At 45.3% G+C, this 25072-nt stretch overlaps 2 protein-coding genes, 1 long non-coding RNA gene and 1 pseudogene across 9 annotated transcripts in view; 1 reads left to right on the top strand and 3 right to left on the bottom strand.

The window, feature by feature from the left end:
• Positions 1-16494, bottom strand: part of IPO9 (importin 9) — a 59221-nt gene extending 42727 nt beyond the window's left edge. For both annotated transcript variants that reach the window (XM_038541896.1, XM_038541897.1), the window contains exon 1: positions 16282-16494. In XM_038541896.1, the coding sequence (XP_038397824.1) occupies positions 16282-16444 (163 nt within the window). In that variant the 5' untranslated portion in view covers positions 16445-16494. The remainder of the gene's footprint in view (positions 1-16281) is intronic.
• LOC111096573 lies at positions 6099-7112 on the bottom strand (annotated as a pseudogene).
• A 54-nt stretch (positions 16495-16548) lies between the features above and the next one.
• LOC102156100 lies at positions 16549-18547 on the top strand. Of its 2 annotated transcripts, XR_005361794.1 has the most exons (3): positions 16549-16674; positions 17229-17285; positions 17839-18547. It is a non-coding gene; the product is annotated as an uncharacterized LOC102156100 (long non-coding RNA). The 2 variants fall into 2 exon arrangements; XR_005361793.1 differs by having other exon boundaries at positions 17229-18547.
• The window catches only part of NAV1 (neuron navigator 1), a 242939-nt gene continuing 236018 nt past the window's right edge, over positions 18152-25072 (bottom strand). For all 5 annotated transcript variants that reach the window (XM_038541901.1, XM_038541905.1, XM_038541904.1 and 2 more), the window contains one exon: positions 18152-25039. In XM_038541901.1, the coding sequence (XP_038397829.1) occupies positions 24944-25039 (96 nt within the window). In that variant the 3' untranslated portion in view covers positions 18152-24943. The remainder of the gene's footprint in view (positions 25040-25072) is intronic.

The raw sequence follows: 25072 nt of genomic DNA on the forward strand, positions 1-25072 counted from the left end.
CTCATATTGGAAGATGGCATCTAGGACTTTCACAGCTAGTGAGAAGTCACTGCTTGGCTTCAAAGTTTTTCTTCCTTTTTTTAAAAAAATATTTTATTTATTTTATTTATACAGCACACATGCACAAGTAGGCAGAGCGGCAGGCAGAGGGAGAGGAGAAACAGGCTCTCATCTGAATAAAGAGCCCCATGTGGGGCTTGATCCCAGTACCCTGGGATCATGACTTGAGCCAAAGGCAGATGCTTAACCGACTAAGCCACCCAGGCACCCCAACAGGGGTTTAGAAGAAGTTGATTCCAACTCTCATAGATGACTTTGAAGGAGGGCTTAAGACTTCAGGGGAGGAAGTAACTGCAGATGTGGTGGCAACAGTGAGAAAACTAGAATTCGAGGTGGAGCTTAAAGATGTGACTGAATTACTACAATCTCACCATAAACTTTAATGGTTACTTCTTATGGATGAAAAAAGAAGGTGGATTTTAGAAATGGAATCTACTCCTGGTAAAGATGCTGTGAAGATTGTTGCAATGACCACATAGGATTTAGAATAGTATACAGGGTTAATAAAGCGGTGGCAGGGTTTGAGAGGATTGGCTAATTCTGAAAGAAATTCTACTGTGGGTAAAATGCTATCAAAACAGCATCACATACTACAGAGAAATTAGGAAAGAAGAGTCAACTGATATGAAACACTTTACTGTTGTCTTATTTTAAGAAATTGCCATAGCTGCCCCAACTTTCAGCATCCCCTGTCCTCATCAGTCTGCAGCCAGCAACAAGAGGTAAGACCCTCCACCACCAAAAAGATTATGACTTGCTTAATACCTCAGATGATGATCAATATTTTTTGGCAATAAGGTATTTTTAATTAAGATACATTGTTTTTTAGACATAATGCTACACTTTAACAGTATACAGTATAAGCCTACCTTTTATATGTAGAGGAAAACAAAAAAATTCATTTGACTTGCTTCACTGCAGTATGTGCTTTATTGCATAATTTGGAACTGAACCTACGTTTCCAGAGTATGCCTGTGTATCTAAAAAGCTGCCACACAGCAAAGGAAACCACTAACAAAATGAAAAGGCAACCTACTAAACAGGAGAAAATATTTGCAAATCATGTGTTTGATAGGGATTAATACCCAATATATAAAGAACATGTACAGCCCAACAGCAAAAGAACAATCCAATTAAAAAATGAGCAGAGTATGGGATCTCTGGGTGGCCCAGTGGTTTAGCACCTGCCTTCGGCCCAGGGCGTGATTCTGGAGTCCCGGGATCAAGTCTCATGTTGGGCTCCCTGCATGGAGCCTGCTTCTCCCTCTGCCTGTGTCTCTGCCTCTCTCTTTCTGTCTCTCTCATGAATAAATAAATAAAATCTTAAAAAAAAAAATGAGCAGAGTATCTGAATAGACAATTTTTCTAAAGACATACAGATGGCTCACAGGTACATGAAAAGATGCTCAACATAGTTAATTATCAGGGAAATGCAAATCAGGACCACAATGAAATATCAGCACACATCTGTTAGGATACCATTATATTATAAAAAAGACAAGAAATAACAAGTGTTGGCGAGGATGTGGAGAAAGAGGAACTCTTGGTGCACTGCTGGCAGGAATGTAAACTGGTGCAGCCACTATGGGGGTTCCCCCCAAATTAAAAATAGAACATCCATATGATCCAGCACTTTCACTTCTGGGTTTTTATCTAAAGAAAAAACACTAACTCAAAAGATATACGCATGCCCATGTCCACTGCAGCATTATTTACAATAGCCAAGATACGGAAAGAAACTAAATGTCCACTGACTGGTGAATGGATAAAGAAAATGATATGTGTGTATGGCTGCCAGAGACCACGGGGGGAAGGGGGTGGGTGGGGAGAAGAGGGCCAAAATGGGTGGAATCAAAAGGTACAAAATTCCAGTTATATAGTAAGTCAGTCATGGGGAAGAAATGTACAGCACGTCAGCTATAGTTAACAATACTGTACCGTATATTTGAAAGTTGCTAAGAGAATAGATCTCAGAAGTTATTTCCATAAGAAAAATAAAAATTCTATAACTAAGATAAAATCATATATTGTGCTATTATTTTTATTGCCCACCATGAGTACATTGTAAAAAATCAGTTATTGTGCTATTATTATTTTTATTGCTCAGAATGAATACGTTGTTTGGCTTTCCTATCTCTGTAACTAATGTTACTTTCCATAGTAAATTCTATCACAATTGGATTCCACTGGAATAGCCGTCCAAAGGATATTTGTGCAAAAAGTCACCCATGCAATGTCTCATGTTCAAGGCTTATCCAAGTAAACTGCTTAAAAGCTACTGAAAATAATCTCTCTCTCTTTCAATTTTTTTTTTTTTTTGGAGAGGGAAGGAGGGAGGGGCAGAAGGAGAGGGAGAGAGAGAATCTTTAGCAGGCTCCACGCTCAGCACGAAGCCTGATGCAGGGCTCGATTTCATGACCTGAGCTGAAATCAAGAGTTGGAAGCTTCAGCGACCGAGCAACCCAGGTGCCCCATGATATGTTTTTTTAAAAAATAATTTCTAGACTTAAAAGGTGACACATGGATATCCTTTACTCACATTCCTCTGATATTAACAACTTACACAACTGTGGTTCAATGATCAAAACCAAGAAACTAACACGGGTATAATACTATAAACTATGGGCTTGAATAGAATTTCATCAGTTTTTTTCCCCTTACTGTCCCTTTTCTGTTTCAGGATCCAATCCAAGATCCCACAACGTACTTGGTTATGTCTCTTCAGTTTCCTCCAATGCATGACATTCTCTCATTCTTTTCTTGTCTTTTCTATGACCAGAACACTTCTGATGAGTAGTGATCAGTTACTTTGTAGAATGTGTCTCAATGAGCATTTGACTTCAGTTTCCTCACAATTACATTTAGGTTATTCATTTTTGGCAAAAATATCAGAGAAGTGATGCTGTATCCTCAGTATAGCCTATTGGGGGAATACATAATGTTGAAAAATTACTGGAAATGTTAACCATGACTACTTGGTAATATGGGGTCTAATGGGTTTCTTCATTGTACAGGTACTGTTTTTCTTTTTGTGACTGATAGTAATCTTGGGAGAGATACGTTGAGATTATACTAATATTCTGTTTCTTTTTAAACCCTGACACTTTGATTTTAGTACCCACTTGAAATCCTGTCTACAAAAAAAAAAAAAAAAAAAAAAAAAAAAAGAAATCCTGTCTACAATGATTACTGTGTTGCTTGCCTAATGGTGCTTTTGTATTTCTTTTAGTGTCTTTACTTTTACTGCAATTCTTTTCTAATGAACTGTTCCTTCTCCTTTCTTTATCCAATTATTTCTTTACACCAGTGTAGACTCATGTTTATTTTATTCTACAGTTTTAAATCAATACTATCATCATTTATTTCCCAAATTGTTCTACTTTGGCCATTGGCACTCCTTTCATTTGGCTCCTATATACTTCTATACACTTCTATCCTTTTTACAGCATTGCCTTTTCTTCTGGTATCACAAGATACTCTAGGCTTATCTTGCATTTTCCCTGCCTAAGCCCCGGAATCATCTTTTCCTCCAAGGATCCCTGCTTCTTATTTTATTGGGGAATGCTATTTCAAAACCAAGATCTGGATGCTAGGTGTGCTCATTTGTTACTGAGGTATCACTGCAACTAAGACTTCTCAGAGAATGGCACACGGAAATATCTGTATGTAGATGAACGTATACCTAAACATCCATCCATCCATCCATCCATCCATATATTGCCACCTCAGATGCCAATCTAATGCTTCAAAGTTCATTCTACTTTTCCTTTTTTCCCGATGAAGCTTTTTCTCCAACATTGATAAATCTCATTTTTAAAAAAAAGGTTTTATTTTAGAGAGAGAGCATGTGCATGTGCAAGCACGCAGTGGAGAGGGGCAGAGAGAGAGAGGGAGAAAGAAACTCCAACCAGGCTCTGTGCTAAGCACAGAGCCAACGTGGGGCTTATCTCACCACCCTGAGATCATGACCCACCAAGATCACAACCAACCGGAGCTGAAACTAACCGTCTAGTATACATGTAAACTAATTATAGAACTATTAACCCATACTCTTGTGAAAAAGATACATTAACTTATATATAGTTTTTTTTTTTTTTTACTTTAATGTTACAATATAAAGTCAAAATACTATTTTCCAAAGTTACTTATTAGGTTAATTCTTTTCTAACATAGTAGCCATGTTATTCGTTTGCAATGCAGTTAGGTTTATGTTACTACTTCCATTTTGGGCCCCCTCCACTGTCTCATTTTAATTATTTATTTGGGGGGGGTATCACTATGATTTTCAGTCAAAGCTACACAAAATGGAATGTTCTAAGAGCTCTGCTCCACCTTCATTCCTATTAACTTCTTTCCACCCTTTCCCTACTCACTCCACGTAGGTCACTGATTAGTTTCTGATCTATCTTTCCTGTATATCTTTTGCATAAATGTGCAGATACATGTGTATTTTCTTACGTCTTCTTGTTTATATGAACAGCTTTATACTGTGCTTTTTCGCAGGTTTTTTTTTTTTCAATTAACATATTCTGGAATTCATTCCGATCAGTTTGGAGATTCCTCTCTTTTATTTTTTATAGTTGCATAATATACCATTGCATAAATGTACTTTTTTCAAACACTCTTTTATATATATATATCTATATATATATATCTCTATATATATATCTATATATATCTATATATATATCTCATATATATTACATAGGCAGTTAGATTGCTTCCAATATTCTTTTATAAACACTGCAATAAACAATGCTGTGCAATATATATATTCATATTGTTGAAGGTGTCCCTTCAGAGTAGATGCCCAGAAGTGGGTCTGCTGGGTCAAAATTAAGTGCATATGTAGTGTTGTTAGGAATGGCCAATTCTCCTTCAGAAGAACTGTATCAATATGCATTCCCACTAGCAATGTTAGGAGTGTTTCTCCACAGCCTCACCAACAAAATATGGTATTATAATTTAAAAATTTTGTCAGTTTGATAGATAAGAAATGGTATCTTGATATCTTAATTTGTATTTCTCTAATCACTTTAAACTTTTTTTGTACGTCCGAGTGTTTTTTGAAGGTGTGTGTGTGATTTGTCCATGTCTCCCTCCTATATTTCCACTAATTTTTTGGTCCTTTGTTCCTCCCCCTTTTTTTTCTCCAGTTTAATCTTGTTTTATCTTCATAATAAGACTGTGAGGTAGGTAGGGCAGGTATCATTAAACCATTTGGAAGATTAAATAGGAAGCTATGGCTCAGAAAAGTGAAGGGATTTTGTCAAAGTCTAAAAGCTAATATGAGTCCCTCGTTCCAGCTCTGACATGTAAAGGCTATTAGAGACCAAAGCTGCTGAAGACAGACCTTGCGGCTTGCTCTACTATTCTCCATGTTGTCCCTGACCCTTCCATTCCAGGTCTGGTTTTCAGGGGCTTTGCTCCATAGGCAAGACTCCATACAGAGACACTTAAGATAGTAAGTACCCTTCTCTGTTCTGGGGCTGCCCATAAAGGTATGAGGAGGAAAGCAGGACTCTAAATCAGTAACTGCCCTCTAAGGAATGAAGGTCAATTCCATCCTTCTGGTTACCTCACCAAGAAGACCAACCCTCTGAGTACACGATTCAGAAAAGATGGTTGGATCCGAACAGTCCACAAGTGACAGACTCACAGAGATACACGTGTCATTTTGCATAAATACACATTAGTGACATGACATGCCAGGCCTCAAAAGATCATGCCAAACATGCTTCATGGACTCCAGATAAATAAGTTAGTTCATACTGTCTAGGCCCAGGGATTTCTGGAAACCAACAAAGAGCCCAGGGGCTGCCATACCTTGGGGCTCAGGGAACCAGGGCTCCTCTGCCAGGCTGCCCAGAGGAAAAATATCTAGCTCTCTCTTCAGAGAGAAGGGTGAGTATTAGCAGCTGTTCCTGGCAGTGCCCTGAAGCAGCAACAGGGCAAAGGGTGGGGAAGACTTCACTGCACACCCCTCCACCCAAGGTCATGTCCCTGCACTAGGTCTCAGCATACAGAAAGGTTTCTGCTCATTGCTTCTTAACTACAAATAATGGCATAAAGGCCTTCCAGAAGGGCTGGCATGGATGTCTTTTAGGGGTACCACTTGACTCAATCCTTGGGGCAGGACCATCAGGAGGGGCAGGGGGCTCAAAGTATCTCAGGTTCCTCCAATAGATCCAGTTGAGCAGGACCTTGACCTTGTTCCAGTGGGAGAGATCTTGCTTGTGTCCATGGAAGGATGGAAAGATGTAAGCTGGTTCGGCTGGGGTCTCTAACAGCCTGTGAGGGTTGGCACTAGGCTCCCCTATCTTTAGGGGTGAGACTATCTCCTGTGTGTGGCTGAGCAGTCTGTGCACCTCACTGCCTAGGGGACGAAAAGGTGGAGGTGAAGCGGTCAAGGCTGGCTCCTTCTCCCACTCCGCTTCAGGATCCCCGGGCGGCCTCTGGGTCTGCAGCTGCAAGCAGAGGTGCTGGAGCCTTGCCATCTGCTCCAGCACTAAGCATAGCTGTTCTAGGTGGCAGAGACCCTGCCCTGGGAGAAAGGCCTAGTTTAGGTCCCAGGAATCCCAACACCTCTGCTTCTTCCAGGTCAATTTCCACCTCAGTGGCCTCCTGTAACCTTGCTCTCCTTTTTGGGGAATGGTGGTGTTGTGACATGCTGGTAGGGGAAGCTGGGAGCTGGTGGGACTGCTCCAGCACCCGCTCCAGCTTACACCTGGCCAAGAGCCTGCCTAGGGTGGGCAGGATTCCATGGCAGCAAGGGTCGGGCTTGGGGTTCCCTCTGGGATCAAAGTCCAGAGAGTCCTGAGAAAGGCCCAGTGAGGTGGCCAGGGGGCTTCTCCAACTACCACCTCTACTCCGGATTCCTGGGAGGCCAGTTTAAGAAGTGTTTCCTGCGTCCTGAGACCTCTCAGCTTGCCACCCCTCTTCCAGGAGTCCAGTAAGCAACCTTGGGCAGCATCCAGGATCCATCTTTAGGTGCTACTGACTCCAGGTACTATATAGCTGCATGCCAGGTCCTCACCAACCCCATCTGCCATCTCTTAACACCTTGATTTTTGGCCAAGCCCTTCCCTGTGAGCCATAGGTTGTCTGGGTTGTTCTCTCCTAACCCATCCTCCTAGACAGCACCTCCACGTCATTTTTTCTTTCCCAGATAAAGATAGGGAAACACAGCCCCTAATTTTCTTTTCAGAGCCCTCAATTTTATGAGTTCTTTATATACTAAGAATATTATCCTTTTGTCTGTGCACATGTTGTGAAAAATCTCTCCCCGTTTTTAAGCGGTCTTTTGACTTTCTATATAGTGCTTTTTTGTCATACAAATGAAAAGCATTTTATGTAGTTAAATTTATCAATATTTTATTGCCTTTGATTTCTGCCAGTCAGAAAGCCTTTCCTTAATGCCAAAGTTAAAGAAAAATTCATCCATATCGTCTAGAACTTACATGCTTTCATTTTTTAAATATTTAGATTCCTAATCGATTTGGAGTTTATTTTTTCTATGGTGTGAGATACTGATCTAATTTCAAAAAGCTACCTGGTTGTCTCAGTACCCTTTATTAAAAGGTCCATCTGGGACGCCCAGGTGGCTCGGCAGTCGAGCGTCTGCCTTCGGCTCCAGTCGTGACCCCGGGGTCCTGGGATTCAGTCCTACATTGGGCTCCCTGTGTGGAGCCTGCCTCTCCCTCTGCCTGTGTCTCTGCCTCTCTCTCTGGGTCTCTCATGAATAAATAAATACAATCTTTAAAAATAAATAAATTTAAAAAAAAGTCCATCTTTACCCCAATGATTTGAGATGCCACCCTTACCTATACTAAATTTCCATAGGTACTTGTGTGTATTTCTATTCTATTTCAGTCCTTTTGTGTATTCACACATCAGTGCCATGATGTTTGTTTACATTATAGAGGCTTTATATAATGTTTTAATGTCTGGGAGAACTAGTCCCTCCTCAAAATTTTCCTTTTCAGTGTTTTTGGAGGTATTCTTTCATGTTTGTTTTTCTATGAAATTTAGAATCAACCTGTGTATTCGTCTAGAACATTGAGTCGTTCTACACAAGGATAGCATACGTCTTTCCATTTGTTCAAGTTCTACTTTTTCCCCCATTTTCCTACAAATACTTTAATACATATTTCTGAAAGATAATTTTTCAATTGATATAAAATTAACCATTTTATAATGAAAAATTCAGTAGCATTTAGTATATTCACAATGCTGTGCAACCAGCCACACTACCTAATTCCAAAACATCTCCATCATCCTAAAATAAAACCCATTCCCATTAAGCAGTTATGTTCAAGTCAAGTTTTTTAAGTCTTTCAGGAATGTTAAAATAGTTTCCCCCAATAGGTTCTTGTACATTTCCTGTTAATTTTATCCCTAAGTATTTAATCTTCTTAGTTGCTATTGTAAATGGATTTTTTTAAAAACCACCATTGTGTCCTCTAACCTTTTGTTTGTGTATATGAAGGCTATTGATTTTTGCATTTTATACCCTGCCTCTTTATCAAATCCTTAGATTTTAAGATTTTGCTTTATTTATTCATGAGAGAGACACAGAGAGAGGCAGAGACACAGGCAGAGGGAGAAGCAGGCTCTTCTCATGGAGCCCGATGTGGGACTAGATCACAGGACCCTGGGATCATGACCTGAGCCAAAGGCAGATGAAGGTAGACGCTCGACCACTGAGCCACCCAGGTGCCCCGCTGAATCCTTAGATTTTTGCTCATTCTTATTATACCCTTATTTTAAGCTGCAGTTTTTTTTCCAAATTTTTAAAATTTATTATTTATTTATTGAGAGAGAGAGAGAGAGAGAGAGAACTAGCAGGGGGCAAGGGAAAGGGAGAGGGAGAGAATCCCAAGCAGACTCCCTGCCGAATAGGAAGCCCCATATGGGGCTCATTTTCATAAGCCATGAGATCATGAACTGAGCCAAAATCAAGAGTTGGGACTCTTAACCAACTGAGCCATTCAAGTGTCCCTAAACTGCGGTTTTTGATACAATCCTATGGCACCTATCTTCTCACTTGGGAGAGAAGAATTTTTGCAAGAGCACCACAAAAGAAGTCATGTTCTTTCTAAAGCATTTAGTTAAGTGATTAAATCACAAGTACTAACACTTTAAACCTATAGAATTACCTCGAAAAATACTGAAATTCATTCTAATTCTTAGGATTAGTTTGGCTAGTCCAGACTTTGGTAAGTCTGTGGAACTTATTTATAACAGAAAAAAAGAGTAGGTGTCTATAACTCAAAGATATAGAGGTCAACATTCAGAATGGACTAAAACACATGGAATCAGATAGAATTCTGGAAGACTTCTTGAATATCAACCAATGTTCAAGTTTAATGGAAAAAAAAAAAAAACCTCCCTAAAATGCATGCGTGAAACTCAATTAAAGGACAAAGAGCACTGGTAAAGGTACCCACTCCCATTTCCTTTGACTTCAGATACTTAGGTGTGATGTTAGATGTTAACTTTACAGCCCCAACCAAGTCTGTTTAGAAGTCACTGTTCACCCAAGTTTAGCTTCCTTGGATATAGTCAACCAATTCTGTGACAATTATGTGACATCCTTCAAAATGATCTATACATATTCATAAATTACATGGGCCATATAGTATTTTCTTTTAAAGTACTTATTTCAATTTTTGCAAGGACCACTGTGATATGGGTCTTAATGTTCTTGGCAAGAGCACAACTCTTCGATGATTATTATAAACAAGCTAAATTGGGATCAGGATGAACAAAATTTTTAATCATACAAAGCGAAAAAGATACTGAGGTATAAAAACCAGAATAAAGGGATCCCTGGGTGGCGCAGCGGTTTAGCGCCTGCCTTTGGCCCAGGGCGCGATCCTGGGGATCCAGGATCGAATCCCACGTCTGGCTTCCGGTGCATGGAGCCTGCTTCTCCCTCTGCCTGTGTCTCTGCCTCCCTCTCTCTCTCTCTCTCTGTGACTATCATAAATAAATAAAAGTTTAAAAAAAAAAAAAAAAAAACAGAGTAAAAAAATAAATAAATAAAAAAAATAAAAACCAGAGTATTTGAGAAGGCTTGAAACTTGAGGCAAGACTATAAAGCTTAAACAAATCTGAATAATTACCTTTCCAGTGAAAGCAGATACTGTTATAGTTGTAGGACAAAACTAAGGCTCACAAGGGAAAAGAAACTGCTATGCTCTAACACAAGCTTTAACCTAATCTTGTCTGGTATTGAGATCATCAAAGATCACACCCCCGTGTCCACTAATCACTTTGCTTCATACATTACTGAGATCGCAAGGGATGGTGAGAATAAGAGGTTATCAGATTAAGATCCATGTAGGGCCCAGGAACCTAAGTCAACTAGGGGACCTGTACCTACAAAAAGCATTAAAAGATACATTTCTCTGGAAGTTTATTTCCTACACATAGGAAAGAAGAAGCTTGAAAGTTCAAGTACTATGACTCTGCTCAAAAGCATTAATGGGAAAGAATATCTTCAAAGAATATAATCACTATTAACTAAAGATAAATTTTGAACAGACTGGATAAACAACAGATCTTCTTTCCTACAGTCTCCCACAATTTCAAAAACAGTGGCCACGCGATCAGCTCTAGTTTGGAAATCCCAAAATTTCAAAGACCAAGAACTCACTAGCATCAGGTTATAAGAGGATATAAGGGAAAATTCAATTATTATTTATTTAATCTAGTTTCTTCTGCCTAGACTATATACGCTTTAGAAACACAGGGATATCAGTCACCACAGAAGAGTTTTATACCATAAAACTTTATTTAAAAGCTATATGAAGAATTGTTTACAAGGAGTAATAGTGGTGGTGTGGTGATCGCTGTGCTTTAAAACTAAGGTACAGGAGGAAAAGCCAGAAAGAAATCCTCAACTTTCCTGACTTGTTTTAAGCCATCAACACGACTGTTCCTATCCAGTGCTGATTTCAGAGTAGTAAAAATTCTATTTAGATACTTACTTAACAGAGACCATATATTTTTTGAAGAAATACAACTAAGTGTATCTGTAAGGAAAAGGTACTTTAGGGGGATTTCCAGTTCTGCTGATTGGTATCTTTAACAGAATTTCTTTAGAAAGCATTAGAAAGAACAGCTGAATAATTTGCTTTGGGATGATTAAGGCAGAAAAGTACAAGAGACAGAAATACACACAGCTGTTTTATTTTGTCTTTCTTCGGAGAGACAATTCAGATTAATTAAGATTCAATCTACAATCAATTGAGCTGAAGGGGGACCATTCAAATGAGTTGAACGAAGTTAGCTTTCTAATGCCATTTTTGTTAGATTTTATTTCTCTGGTTCCTTCCCAAGATGAAGATAGACCCATTCTGTCAATCGGGTTTTCACCCTCATTGTAGGTTCTTGAGTACTTTTATCCAGACCAAAATGGTATCCTCTGACTTCCTTTCTAAGACAGCTTTTGCCTTCCTTCCTTAACTCATTCTCTGATGTTTTAGTCTTTTGCTCTGCTCTCTCATTATCCTTTCACCCCACCAGACAAAAACACTATCTGTCTAAAACTTGGCTTAGAAGGGAAGATCCAAAGGAGAGCATGGAGGATAAAGGATAAGTTAAGAAACATATGCTACTGGTCTTAAGGGTCCACCAGAGAGACATGAGACTTGGTAGTGCTTTGATAGTCGGGGAAGCTACTACAAGGAAGAACTGTGAATAGGGTTTGGTCGGGAAAGGAGGTAGTTCTGAGTAGAGCTCTGGAGGAGCTCCCCTTTTCTCATGGGGGTTGGTAAGCACCACAAAACCACAGCTGAAAAGAAAAAGAAAACTCCACCACTGGCCTTTTTCCGAGCGTGGCCGCCTTCCGCTCGGCTCAGTGCCCGCCACATGCCCAGGAGTGCGTCTGGATCCTTGAGGGGCTCCCTTCGCAGGTGACAGTGCTTACGCTATACTGTAAGAGAGCCAGAAAAGTGCCCATGAGAACCAGAAAGCAAACTTCCAGCTAGCAGGATCATCTCTCTAGGCATCTAAGATGGGGGAATCAACATAGATATCTGGGCAGCATCTGAATGCCAGGAAAAGTGAGGGAGAGATAACAACCCCCCCTCCCCAGTTCAATATAATGGGTGATGGAAGGAAAAAAAAAGTTTTATGTGATGTATCTGCTGGGAATAAGACAGAAAAAACTAAGCCAAAGCCAAATGGTGGGGAAAAATGTCTTCGCTTCTAATAGACAAAAAGAAATAAGAGAAGAAAATGACCTAGGGTCTAAATTTGGTTATATAAGAAAGTCTGCTCTGCTGGCCTGGAGAATTAGAGCTTATGAATGAAAGCAACTCATTCTACCACTTGGGTGATGCTGCATTTAAAGGAAAGTAGAGTGAGAAGGAAAAGAAGGAAAACTTTCATTCTAAGATATAAAAGAGCATAAATACACCAAAAATAAAGAGCTTTGAGCATTTCTCAAAAGTCATGATCTTATTGTAAGTAAGACAAAAAAGAAAAGCTCAGTAGACCAACATTAGACTTTAATGTAAGAGATCTCTGGCAGTTCACAACCCTTCCAATCTTTTTAAATTACTATGTTTAGAAAATGCTTGATATGACCTTTCCTATTAAATAAGGATTAGAAGAATGCTCTAACAGATCAAAAGAGTTTTATTTTTACTGTTGATGCAGAACTAAATTCCTGCAAACTCTGCTGATCAAACTCAAAATCTCAATCTTCCTAAGAAAAAAGAAAGGGTACCAGTTATCTGCTAGAATACTGTAATAGCAGAGGAACTTCCAAACTTTCAAGTAATACGCTTCTCAATTCCAGAAGTGAGTGTGTCTGAAGAAGATGGTTTGTGGCACCATCTCCTTCTCTAATTAACCATGTTAAATAGGGTTTCTATTCAGAAAGGTTTGCTGGGTTTCCCTCATATTCCAAGGGACTAGGAAAAACAGAAAGCACAAGAATTCAGAAAAATCATTCCAGGATACCAAGCTGATGTTATCTTGATCCTTTTGACATCAACCCACTATCAGAGATGGATCTCTCACATATATACACTTCCTTGGCGGAGACATAAGAATAGGCTCCCATTCTGGAAAACATGGTAACTAATTATTTCTCGGAAAATGTCAGTTGGCAGACTAAATGACCAGAATGTACTCTGGGCTCCAGCAACCTCACATTTTCTAGGATACTTCTTAAAATCTCAGCTTCCTAAGAATCTGGTCGGAGCATGTCAACCTCTCTTGTCGGTCCACTTAACAAAAGTTAACAAATACAGATTTGTGTCCCTTCCCTCAAAATTAGAAATTCTTCCACTTAAGCTCCAGGATTAAGAGTCATCACCTGGCAACCAAGGAAGGTGGTACACCTGTTTGGCAAAGGGAGCAGACTGGTTAAAGATTAACTGGGACCACTCTCCCATGTGAGGCAATAATAAATGACTCACAAAGACAGCGCGGTTATTTGAGGGGACAGAGGGACTAGAAACAGTTAGATTTGGTTGTCACCTAACACTGGGCTCCACGGAGCCAAAAAAAATCAAAAGATGACCAGAATACAGATAGTAACAGACACCAACCCTCAGATTTCTCATTTACTTCAAGTTTTAAGGAAGTGTGTTTCCTAGGGCAGGAAAGCAAGGTTCTTCCACTAGGATAAAACTGGAATGTAAAGCAACTCCAAAGGAGCAGCCAATAGTTTGCTCATTCATTTACAAGAATGGTTCCTACTTTGGCCTGCAGGGTGTTGTAATATAACAGGAAGAGCAGCATCCTACTAGTTTTACCAGGACAGACAGTTGGCTAACTGCTGGCCGGGAAGCGAGGTGCCTGTATTTTCAGGTAAAGGCAAGCAATGGGTAGTAGAAAAGAAACTAGTGACCATGTTAAGGAGCCATTTGAGATGCAGGCAGTATATAAGACAGGAGGTACTCTGGACCCAATGGCAAAAAATAACTTGGTAAAGGCCGTAAAAAGAGGCAGGGAGAGAAGCAAGGTATTATATCTGAGGAATGGCTCATCACCCTCCATCTAAAAAGAGGTTATTGAAAGGGGTGAATTTTTATGGTTTTAAAATAAACATAAGGAGTGGCCTACTTAAATACACAAATTGCCTCCAAAGGGTCCAAAGCACGGTAATCAACTCTAGAGACCTGGTCTAACTCTGTGCATCACATCCTAACCCCATGAGTCCTTGCCTGAGTACTAGAGGCCACCAATATCCGGTCACTATATTAGTCCTTCCTTGCTGCACAGCATGCCTGATGGCGCATTACCAGTCAGTTAAGGTGGTGCCTTTCAGTCTATTCCCGTCAGTGGCCTAAATCAAATGCAAAATTCTGCATTTCTGTTTTAATTTTAGATTTCAAGACCCCCAACAGATAAAGGGAGCTAGAGGCTTGAATTTCAAAAAGATCCTAAGGAGTTTATACAGTAATAGGCTATGCAGATGAGACCAAGGCACAGGCTGGAGAAGGGACCAGGGCCCAAGTGGACCTGTTACTGGACAGTTAGAATGTGCACCAAGGTTCACCTTTTGTAGGGAGGTGCCAGACATACATCGGGCACCGGGAGATCCGGGTGTCATTCAGAGAAGGCATCAGACCCTCAACTTCATTCAAGGAGTAACTTGAATGAAATGAGGAGCCTTTGCTTTGTCACTCTTCCTCCTTCACATCCAAGGGAGGCAGAGACAATGGAAATAAAAAAAAAAAAATTCTACCTAGGAGACTAATAACTGCATCAATCTATGCGTGGCTCTCAAAAAGCTTTCTTCTAACCAGAGGTTTGCCCCTATTGTAGAGTCTGACATTTTATGGAACAATGACGATCATAATCAGGCCTTCAAAACGGTCCTTAACCTGTTGTATCCCAAATCTCAACGTGTTTCCGACAGAAGGAAATGCACATTCAGCAGCCCTGTCGTGTAATGGAAGGGGAAAGAAAAGCCCCAAGGCCAGCTCGGGGGGCGCGAGCCCAAGGTTCTGAGCGCGGCCGGGCAGCGCACGGGGAATTTCCCGCCTGGGAAGGGGTCTGCGAGCGCGGCCGAGCCGGGGGAGGTCCTGGGGAAGCAGGACAGGCCGGGCAGACGCCCCGCGTAGAGACCGAGAGGATTTTTCCCTCCTGTTTTAGGATCAAATCGTTCTTTGTGAACTGGCTGAGCGCGGTCCGGTCGGAGGCCGCGCAGCGGGGAACCGACCGGCCGTCTGAAACCAACAGTCCCCCATTTTTCCTCCACCGTTTAGAGCGTGGAGCAGGGGTGCGAGGGACAAAGACTCAAAGACAAAGGACGATCAGCTCCTCCGAACGGAAATGCACACGGAGGGGAGGCGGGGGAGGGGGCATTTACTCAGCGCAGGTCGTCCCGATAATGAACGGGGAGCGCGGCCAGGAAGGCGAGCCAGGCGCACGTGCACTGAAGGCGGCTTCTGCGGAGGCGTGGAGAGGCCTGGGGAGGCGGGGCGGCGGCGGGAACCAGCGGGGCGCGCGCTCGGCCCCGACCCTCCCGCCGGGGCAGCAGCTCGCGGGCGCGGACCGCAGAGCGGCCGAACCCCCCCCCCCCCCCCCCCCGCGAGGCTCCACCCCTGCCCGGGCGGGACCCCGACAGGGCTGTCTGGCCACGCGACCCCACGGGGGCCTCCAGGCCCCGCCCCCGCCGCTAGGCTCCACCCCCGCGGCCCCAGGCCCCGCCCCCCGCGAGGCTCCACCCCCGCCCCCAGCCCCGGGTGGAACCCCGACAGGCCTCCCCGGCCACGCGACCCCCCGGCGGCTCAGGCCCCGCCCCCTGCAGACTCCACCCCCGGCGGCCCCAGCCCCCGCCCCCTGCAGACTCCACCCCCGGCGGCCCAGGCCCCGCCCCCCGCCCCGGGCGGAACCCCGACAGGCCTCCCCGGCCACGCGACCCCCCGGCGGCTCAGGCCCCGCCCCCTGCAGACTCCACCCCCGGCGGCCCCCGGCCCCGCCCCCTGCAGACTCCACCCCCGGCGGCCCAGGCCCCGCCCCCCGCCCCGGGCGGAACCCCGACAGGCCTCCCGGGCCGCGCGACCCCCCCGGCCCCGCCCCCGCCGCGAGGCTCCCCCCCCGCCCCGGGGGACCTCGGCCTCCCGCTGGGCCTCGCCGCCCCGGGCTCCGCGGGCTCCCCCCGCCCCCCCCGGCTCCGGCGCCGCGGGCAGCGGGCAGTCCGGCCCGGGGTGGGGGGGCGCCCCGTCCTCGCGCCGGCCCCGCCTCACTCACCCTCCGTCACCTCGAGCACCTTGATCTGCTCCTCGGCGGCCGCCCGCACCTCCTGCACGGGGGACAGGATCCCGGTGAGCGTGTCCACCAACGCCTCCTTCAGCCCTTGCGCCACGGGACCCGGCAGCCCGGAGGCCGCGCCAGCCGCCGCCGCCGCCGCCATCTTCCTTGCCTTCAGCCCGCCAGCCCCGCGGCAGGGACCCGCCGCCGCGCGACGGCGCCCGCGCGCGGCCAATCCGCGAAGCCGCGCCTGCGCACCGGGGCCGGGCGGGAGCGCGGAGGGGGCGGGGCCGGGCCTGGGCCTCCGGGGACAGCGCCCCCTGTGGTGGGCGCGGGGCGGCCTCCCTCGGAGCGGGGCCGCGACCGAGGACGCCCGATTCGTGGACCTCGCAGGTAGGAGCCACCTTGTTGGCAGGGAGGAGCTGTAGGGGCCCCTCGGGGCAGGGCGGGCCTCCCTCCCACCCCGCACACCAAACACGGAGAAAAAAATAACTAAAAATTGGCTCCAGTGAGCCTCATCTCAGCTTCAAGAAGAATTCAAAGGGAGATCCCGGGGTGGGGGGCGCTCCGCGGTGGAGCACCTGCCTGCGGCCCAGGGCGTGACCCCGGGGTCACGGGATGGAGCCCCCCCATCGGGCTTCCTGCATGGAGCCTGCTTCTCCCTCGGCCTGGGTCCCAGCCTCCCTCTCTCTGTGCCTCTCATGAATAAATAAATAGAATCTTAAAAAAAAAAAAAAAAAAGAATTGGAAGGTAGGGGGAGAGGATCCCAGTGCACTGGGCAGTAGGGAGGGTCACCTGCGCTGTTTCCGGCCTGCTGGAGCCCAGCTTCAAAATTGGGGGGAGAGGGCAGGGCATCGGGAAGGGGGTTTCCTCCAGGGGAAGGCCTGAGAGTGGACCCCATTCGCTGACAATGTATGCATTTCTCTTCCCTCCTCCCCACCTGGAGAAATTGAGGCTGGACGTCCAAGCGGTGAAGGAGCAAGAGGACATCCTAGGGCTGGTGGTAGGAAAAGGCTGATGGAAGAGATTCCCAAGTGCTGGAGCAAGTGGAGGGGACTATGCAGAGGGGTTACTAATGCAAGGCTGTTAAATACGACTTTTAGAAGTAGAGGGATGCTTGTTGCTGGGATGGGATGTCTGCAGCAGGAGGAACAGGTGATTTTTAGCAAGCTGTTCAGGTTGACTGCCTTAAAATGGTTTCTAGGAACCCTGACTCTCATTCCCAAGAGGCAGAGGACACCAGATGGTAAGCCCTAGCCCAGTTCTAAGACCGTGACTGCTACGTGGACAGTACTCTGAGGCTGTCACCCATTGGACTGTTCTTCCTAAAGATGGGTTCCTGGATTTGAGGGAGCTCTGAGCACATTGGTCACTTCCCATGTTAGAGGACATGTGGGTCTCGTTACCACAATTTCATAGGGAAAAAAGATTGCTTTGCGGACCTTGAAATTCCACAGTAGGGGTAGTAGGACTTCTTTCCCTTCTTTCCTTGTTCCATTAGAACACCTTTTTTTTTTTTTTTTCCCCCTGGGTTAATTCACTTTTACTTCTGGAAGAAAACAGGAAGGTCCAGAGGGTGGTGGATCTTCAAACGTTGTGGCAGTGGACGGAGGACCCAAGAACCCTGTGAAATCCGGGCTGGCGAAGGATCCTGTGTCTGCAGCATGCAAGTAGGATCCCCAGCCCCCCACCCCCAGCCTTCCTTGACCAAAGGGGTCCAGCGCTCCTGCTTCGGATCTGAAGATTTTCCAGGCAGATGAGGTTTACCTCTTGGTTAGGCAAATGACAAGCAGTCTCACCTTGCGGATCAAGGAATGGGCCACAAGATAAACGGAGACAAACCAGACAGAGGGGACCAGAGAGCCAGTGGACAATACAGGAGATAACTTTATTGAAACGCAAATGGCATCGAACAGATGAATCTTGCCGGGAGGAGACATGCCTGATGGAACAGAGGGCCCAGATAAGAGGGGCCTCTGGCAGTGATGGAGGAAGGCCTCTTCAGCTGGCCTGCCATGGACTTCATTGTCAACCAATTTTTGCTTAAAACGAATTACTGAGGGGACAACTCAACTCTCTTCATGATTGTTACCGCAACTATATACAATGGTTTGCTTTCCAGATTCAAATTTGCTTTCTCTACATTAGATATAAAAGGGGGTAGATTGAAAGAGGGGGAGGGTCCAATGAGGGAAAAAAAAAAAAACACAGACACACACATATCCTGGTTTGGGGCTTTATGTCCAATAAATTAAAAAAGAAAAAGAAACCTGTTGTAAAAATTCCTACCCACTTTCCACCTGAGGATTGCCACGCATTTGAGAAACACAGACTCCATCGCATAAACAGTGCTGCTGAAAACTGGGTGGGGGTGGGTGGGGGGAGGGAAGGAAAGGAATCTAGTAGGGGTTGGAATTCATTTAAAAAAAAATTGTTCTTTAAAAAAAAAAAAACAACAACACAAAAACCAACAACAGTAACAAAAACAATTAAGTGGGAGGTTCTTGCACAGCAGTAGCCCAGACACTGGCCGGGGTATGGGAGCTCTTGGCTTATTATCCAACATCTTCAGTCTCTGAGGAATGAATGGCTGGGAGCCAGAAGGTCCCCTGGGAGATGACCCAAGGCCTGTCACCAGCCTTCTGGGGACTGAAGGGGTGAATTTAGTGCAATTTGTTTTACGCTTGTCTTCTAATAGCCTTAGGTCCTCCTCCCAGTGCTTGGTCCTAGATTTCAAGAGGCCCTAGTCCTAGCACATTTCTTTGTCCTCTACCCACAAGCTCCATCTCAGGGAAGACTGACAAACTGGAAACAAAGCCCGTAGTCAGCAGCTTCCTCTACCCCGTGGCCCCATCAGCTAGAATCTGTGAATCTGCAAAGATAAGAAGCTCTTCTCAGATTTTTTTTCACCCTTCTATAAAGGATTCCATTCTATCACTGTGGCTGAGTAATTCCGTACCCTAGGCCTGGCGTGGGGAAAGGGAAGGATGAGCCCCCCCGTCCTGCATAGTCATTGTGCTTCCGTCCCTCCTGTGAGCCGAGCAGAACACAGAGAAGGGGTCTTTCTGGGCACGGGAGCCCTCCAGCTGCCCTGGGGAAGGAGGTTCTGGCCAGGTTTCTCAGACCCAGCAGTGCCCTTTAGAACTCAACTAAAAGGGGATGTTGCTAAGAGAACAAGTTGCCATGGAAATACAAATGAGATTTTCTGACTTTTCCCATCCTATTATATAATCAGAAAAAAGGCTTAGCGTAGACACAAATAAACCAGCAGAATAGCAGTCTGGAAGAGACCTCCGGCAGCTATCTTCTGCTACAGCCCATTAGTTTCCCAGGTAAAAATTTCAGAGCCAGGAGATTTTTCTCTGAAGATTGTGTTCGACTAGAAGAGATGCCAAGCATTCCCCCTGACGTCTGCCCAAAGGCACACATACCTTTTCCTTTAAATAAAAGGAAAAACAGAACCATAGAGAAGCACGAAAAAGGGAACTGAAACTAATGTAATAGCTTGAGTTTTACCCCAGGACCATCTTGGTTTTGGTCCTAAAGCCCCTCCGTGTGGCGACTCTGCTACTAGCCTGTCCTTTTAAAAAAGTGAATTTCAAACTGTAGCGTGCGCCAGAATTACCAAGAGTGTTTGTTAAAACACAAATTGCTGGGCCTTCTCCCTAGTTACTAGCCCAGTAGGCCTGAGATGGGGCCTGAGAATTTCAATTTTAACAAGTTCCCAGATGCTGACGCTGCCGGTCTGGAAACATAGTTTGAAAACCACTATTTTAAGAAATGAAAGAGTTGAATCAAGGAACCAAGGGCCCACTTACTTCCATGACCACTCTTGTCAACAGAAAATTCTCCATGGCATAATCATTCAGAAAAATAAGCAAAACATCAAACTGGGAGGATCCGTATACATAGGTTTAATTTTCCACTGTAACGGTCTCTGTGCGGCCTCCAGATTTCTATCAGGGTCCTCCTCTTCCAGTTTCCTTCTGTTTCTTAGGGTCTCTGGCTGGCAGCGCTTACTTCCAGGGCCAGGCTGAGCACACATCCACATGTGGATCCTCAGTGGGGGTGAGGGGGAGCCAAGCTGGAGGCCCCCTATATTCCTGACCAGGTTGGTTGAGGACTCATGAATATATAAAGCTGATTCAAGTATAAAGGGCAGTATTTTCAGGCATTGGCCTTTTGGGAACACAATGTCCCTAAGACCATTTTATTACTTATGGCCTCTTTAGTGGAGCCATGAACCACCAGCAGCCAGAACCTGCTAGTAGTTCCTAGTCATCAAGGGTATACCAGCATTAAATTAGTATATCCATTAGTAAACCTTTGGGAAAAACACATTTCATCCCATCAGTGGGGTTGACTTATAATCTGCTTATTAGCTTCCGCTTAACTAAGGCCCAGAAATAAGGAAAAAAAAAAAGGTACGATGAGGAGTTGCATTTGGTGATCTTTAGCACATGAACCCCGTGTTAAATGTGTGATCAGGACAAGAACAGCTTCCTTTCCCAAACACCCTGCAATGAAACATCCTTAGAGTCTCCCGTAGGTCTCCTAGTGCTGGCTTGTAGGACCAAGTCCCTGTCAGTCTGGCAAATCTCATTGATCCGAAGGGTTTCTGTATATGGTTGTCCTCTCAGTTGGTGATGTGAGGTGTTTCTGAGAAAGAGCAGGCTGTTGTCTCCCTTCTCTTTCGGAACACTACAGGAACTAGCTACTCTGAGATTGGAAGGGGGTATCCCTCTGAATAGTGTGACCCTGGTGTCAGGGAGCTAGAGGTGGAGACGCGGTGAGATTAGGTCCATTGGGAGTCTCGTAAACCAGAAGAACCAAAAAGCCAGAGATGAAAGGGGGGAAACAAAAAATCACTATTTTGTCTGAAATCCTTAAGGTGTTTGAATAGATTAGTTAGAAGGCTGGTAATTCAAGACCAAAATGTAGCATGCCGATCAATAGGGACTTCACTGTAGGGCCTGTCATTGGGACAGCCAGTCTTTCTTCCCTGTTAGCCTCTAGCTTCCCAATGGTTAGACTACATGAAAAAGATGTTGGATTCACACAAAGACAGAGGTAAGCACCGTAGAGCTGCCACAAAGCATAGATTTTTAAAAAATACTCTGAAGCCTCAGAAGTTAGGAAACAGCAACAGCAAAGTGCTCTTGAGAGAGAGAGAGAGAATGGGAGGGAGGGAGAGAGACACACACACAGACATCAAGTCCTGTATTAGCCTCCAATTACCTAGTATTTTATTTTTAATGCCTAGGCAGGGATTGAGAAACACATACACTGGACAAAATGTGTTGGTCGTCTTCATCCAGAAACGAGAGGGAGTCTGCGGAGGAACCTCTCCTGGAGTTGTGGCTCTCCCCAGAGATTGATGTTGGGTATTGAACCGTGTCATCTGCTAGCCCACTTTGGTGAGGAATGAGAGTCTGGAGAGGAAGGGGAGAGCACACATCTCAGTCCTACACAGGCTGGGTTCTTCTGAAGGTGCCTGGGGGCTGAGAAGTTAGCAGTAGGACCTAGTTTTCATTTTCGGAGGGATCCCGGTAGTCTCAACTAAGAAGCAGGTGCGTAGGTAGGAGAGAAGGCTATGGATTTGCTCTTGCCGTTAACTTGAGGGCAGTAAGGGGGAGCTCAGGTTTTCTGCTTCAGAGAAGTCTGGATGAGCACCCCAAGGGGTTATAGCACCATGAGGAGACTCAACCTTCCGCAGTTGCCACATCACCACGATTCCTTGGTGAGACGACAGATGCCCGCAACGGGGCCCAAGTGTGCAACTGTAAACGGGGTCCCAGGCTCCAGAGGGAAAGCTGAGGCTGCAGGGCCACCTCATTAGATGGGAACACGCTTTTTGGAGGAAAGCAACTAGAGACCTGGTCTAAATGCAGCAGTCAACTCAGAGTAGAGGGTGGCGGGTCCCAGAAATAGTAGAATTCATCACGAGAGGCCTCCAGAATCAACCCACTGAGGATCCAAATAAAATTCACGGTGGTATCCATAGTTACCAGGAAGCCAGAATCCCTTTGGGGTCTGAGGCAGTTGGCATGGAGGAAGGGGATGTTCCCTTTCCTTTTTTCTCAAGTAGCCAGTAACATCCGTGATAGAAGGCACTGGCTGGGCAGCACCAGAGAGAAGAGAGCTAAAGGCTCGACCACCGATCAAGATGGCGTTAAAAGTCCGAGCCTTGCCACGGGACTGGAGCTAAGGACAGGGTTCAGAAGAGGCCTCGGTCCAAAGAAGGCCCATCCTTCCTTCCACGTTAGAACACCCAGCTCTGGGGCCTCCTTGTTCTGCACAGCAGAGACCTTAAGGCAGTGATGTCAGCACCATCCTTGAACAAACAGCCTCTTCCCACCACAGAATTGCATATTTTACAGCTGAGTTGGCTGGGGATCTTCACAGCTCATGGACTTAACAGCAAAAGCAATGAACAGTCTCCAGCATAGAGGAGCCGGTCAACCCTGGGAGTTTCCAGGTGAATGCGGAAGCTTTCTCGGGGAGCAACCTGGACCGTCTTTTGGACCTAAATGGAAAGATTCTGATATGAAGAGTCAGATGCATGTATTCCTTGGTTGGGTGCGACACAACAGTCCAGGTGTGTGTGCCTGTGGATTCTGACAAGGTCTTGTGCTACATAGGAATCTGAGGGACACACACTTGGGCCCGGGCTCATCACATATCCTTGATCCGCAGAGCCCCAAAACTTCAGCCTTGCCAGGTAGTTCAGCCTGGATCTCGCCCCACGGGGGCCTCCACGAATGGCAGGAAGAGGACTTGTCCACTTGAGATAAGCAAGGTTCCATGGTCCCTCAGGGTCCATCTTAATGGATCCCAGATCTTCTGTCTCCCAAGTATTAGACATCTCAGTCAAGGCTTCTTTCTAGGTGGCACCTTGGGTTTGGGCTACATTTCTTAGATGATCCTGAGGGTCCAGATAAGCAGGGGCTGTGCACTTAATGGAGCTTAAGATTTCCTACTAGATTGTGAACACAAGGACTCAAGTCTTGCCTTCTTTGTTTTGTTTTGTTTTGTTTTTAAACCTGGTGGCTGGCAGACAGGAAGTACTCAGTAAGTCTTTGCTGAGTGAAGGCATGTGGACTGCCAGGCCTTTGGGGCAACTTTTCCTGAGGATGGATCCCTTTGGAAGGCAAATCTTTGCCACGAAATCAAACTCCTTGAGCCTTATATTCTGATTGGGAGTATTTCATATGGATGTCTAGTCTCCTACAAGGGAATATTTACTTGTCAAAAACCAATAGTAAAGGCCAGCTACGGATTTTGGATTCTGTTGAGCAGAATGGCTGCCATTCAGAATAGTGCAGTGAAGGGCCAAACAGGCCACAAGACAAAAGAATATTTCCAGTTTCCTGGTTTTCGTCCAGCCCAGGGTGGAGCTCAGAGTGGATCTTTTCTCAACATGGGGTGACCGACGCTCAGACCGGAGGGTGGCAGCCGAGCTCCGAGGCAGAACGTGTGCTTTCTCAAAAGGGAAGTCAAGGTTCTTCTACTGCTCTTGTCTGAGCCAGTGCTTCGTGTCTCCTGTTGAGTCCCAAGGACGCCAGAGATAGTGCCGTGGCGATAGCTAGTGCCGATGAGATGGCATCACATTCTCTGAAGAAAACCCATGTGGAAAAGCCAAACTAGCCCCAGGAAAAGCAACCCAAGGATTTTGTGGACATGAGAGGAAATGGAAAAAAAAAAAAGAAGAAGAAGGAGGAGGAGGAGGAGGAGAAGAAGAAATAATGAAAAGGAAAATAAATAGGCACGTGGGGGGGGGGGGAGGGAAAAAAGAAAAACAAAATGTGAAAATAAAAAATAACAAGAGTAGGGTTTATTGACTCTCACGCATGTTAAATTAGAGGGTACAAGACAGAGCCAACAGTCTTTCTCTGAAGGCTGGAATGCTATTGTTGTGGTCTGGTGACTTCCAAGATAGGCAGCCGTCTTGTCATTGTCCCCTACGTTATCCAGGGATGCACGTTCTCTGCCTTGGCAACTGCTTCCTCTCTCTCCAGCTTCATCTTCTCCTTTTTTCTTTTCTTTCTTTTTTTCTTTGTTTTTTTTTTTTTGTTGTTGTTGTTGTTGTTTTGTTTTTTTAAATACCTTTTACAGATTGATTTAAACATTTTTTAAACCACATGCTTCTTTTTTCTGGGCTCCAGCCAGATCTCCGGGGAAGAGTTATTGGCAGTGGTGACGGAATGCAGAAAGGTCTGCGAGAAATTCTGGGGAGCTTCCGCCTCCCTCAGATTCCCCCACACAGGGCTGTCTCTCCCAGAGCTGTTCATGAGAATCGGTTAGGGACTGCTGCAGGGTTTTCTGCTGTCTTCTGAACCCCTCCCCAGAAAGCCTAGGAGTTTATAATGGAGACACGAAATCAAGGAAAAAGACCCAGAATCATCTTTTCCCCAAAGTCATGAGAGGAGGCCAATAAATGTATCTAGGGGACACAAGTTTCCACACTCCACCCCACCAGTCCTTACTAGGAAGTTCTCAGGGTGCAGCACCAACAAGCTGCTCTCTTCCTTTACCTCCTCCTCCCTCTCCTGTCCTCTTGGGCCAGAGAGCCAGTGCTCTGGAAGAAGAGAGGGGAGAGGAGGAGAGAACGTCGCTGATGCCAGCATTCTGCTGTCCGGGGTGACAGTGACTGCTGGACCCTCAAAGCGTGGCCTGGAGGTTGGGGTCCAGGATGGTTTCTCGATCTGGAGACTCAATGTAATTGGCAGCTTCTTGAAGTTTCAGCAGCATGGCCATCTAAAGAGGGGCAAAAGGGTGGATTCATGAGAG

Source organism: Canis lupus, chromosome 7, assembly GCF_011100685.1.
Source record: "Canis lupus familiaris isolate Mischka breed German Shepherd chromosome 7, alternate assembly UU_Cfam_GSD_1.0, whole genome shotgun sequence".
In the NCBI taxonomy this organism is placed as follows: Eukaryota; Metazoa; Chordata; class Mammalia; order Carnivora; family Canidae; genus Canis; species Canis lupus.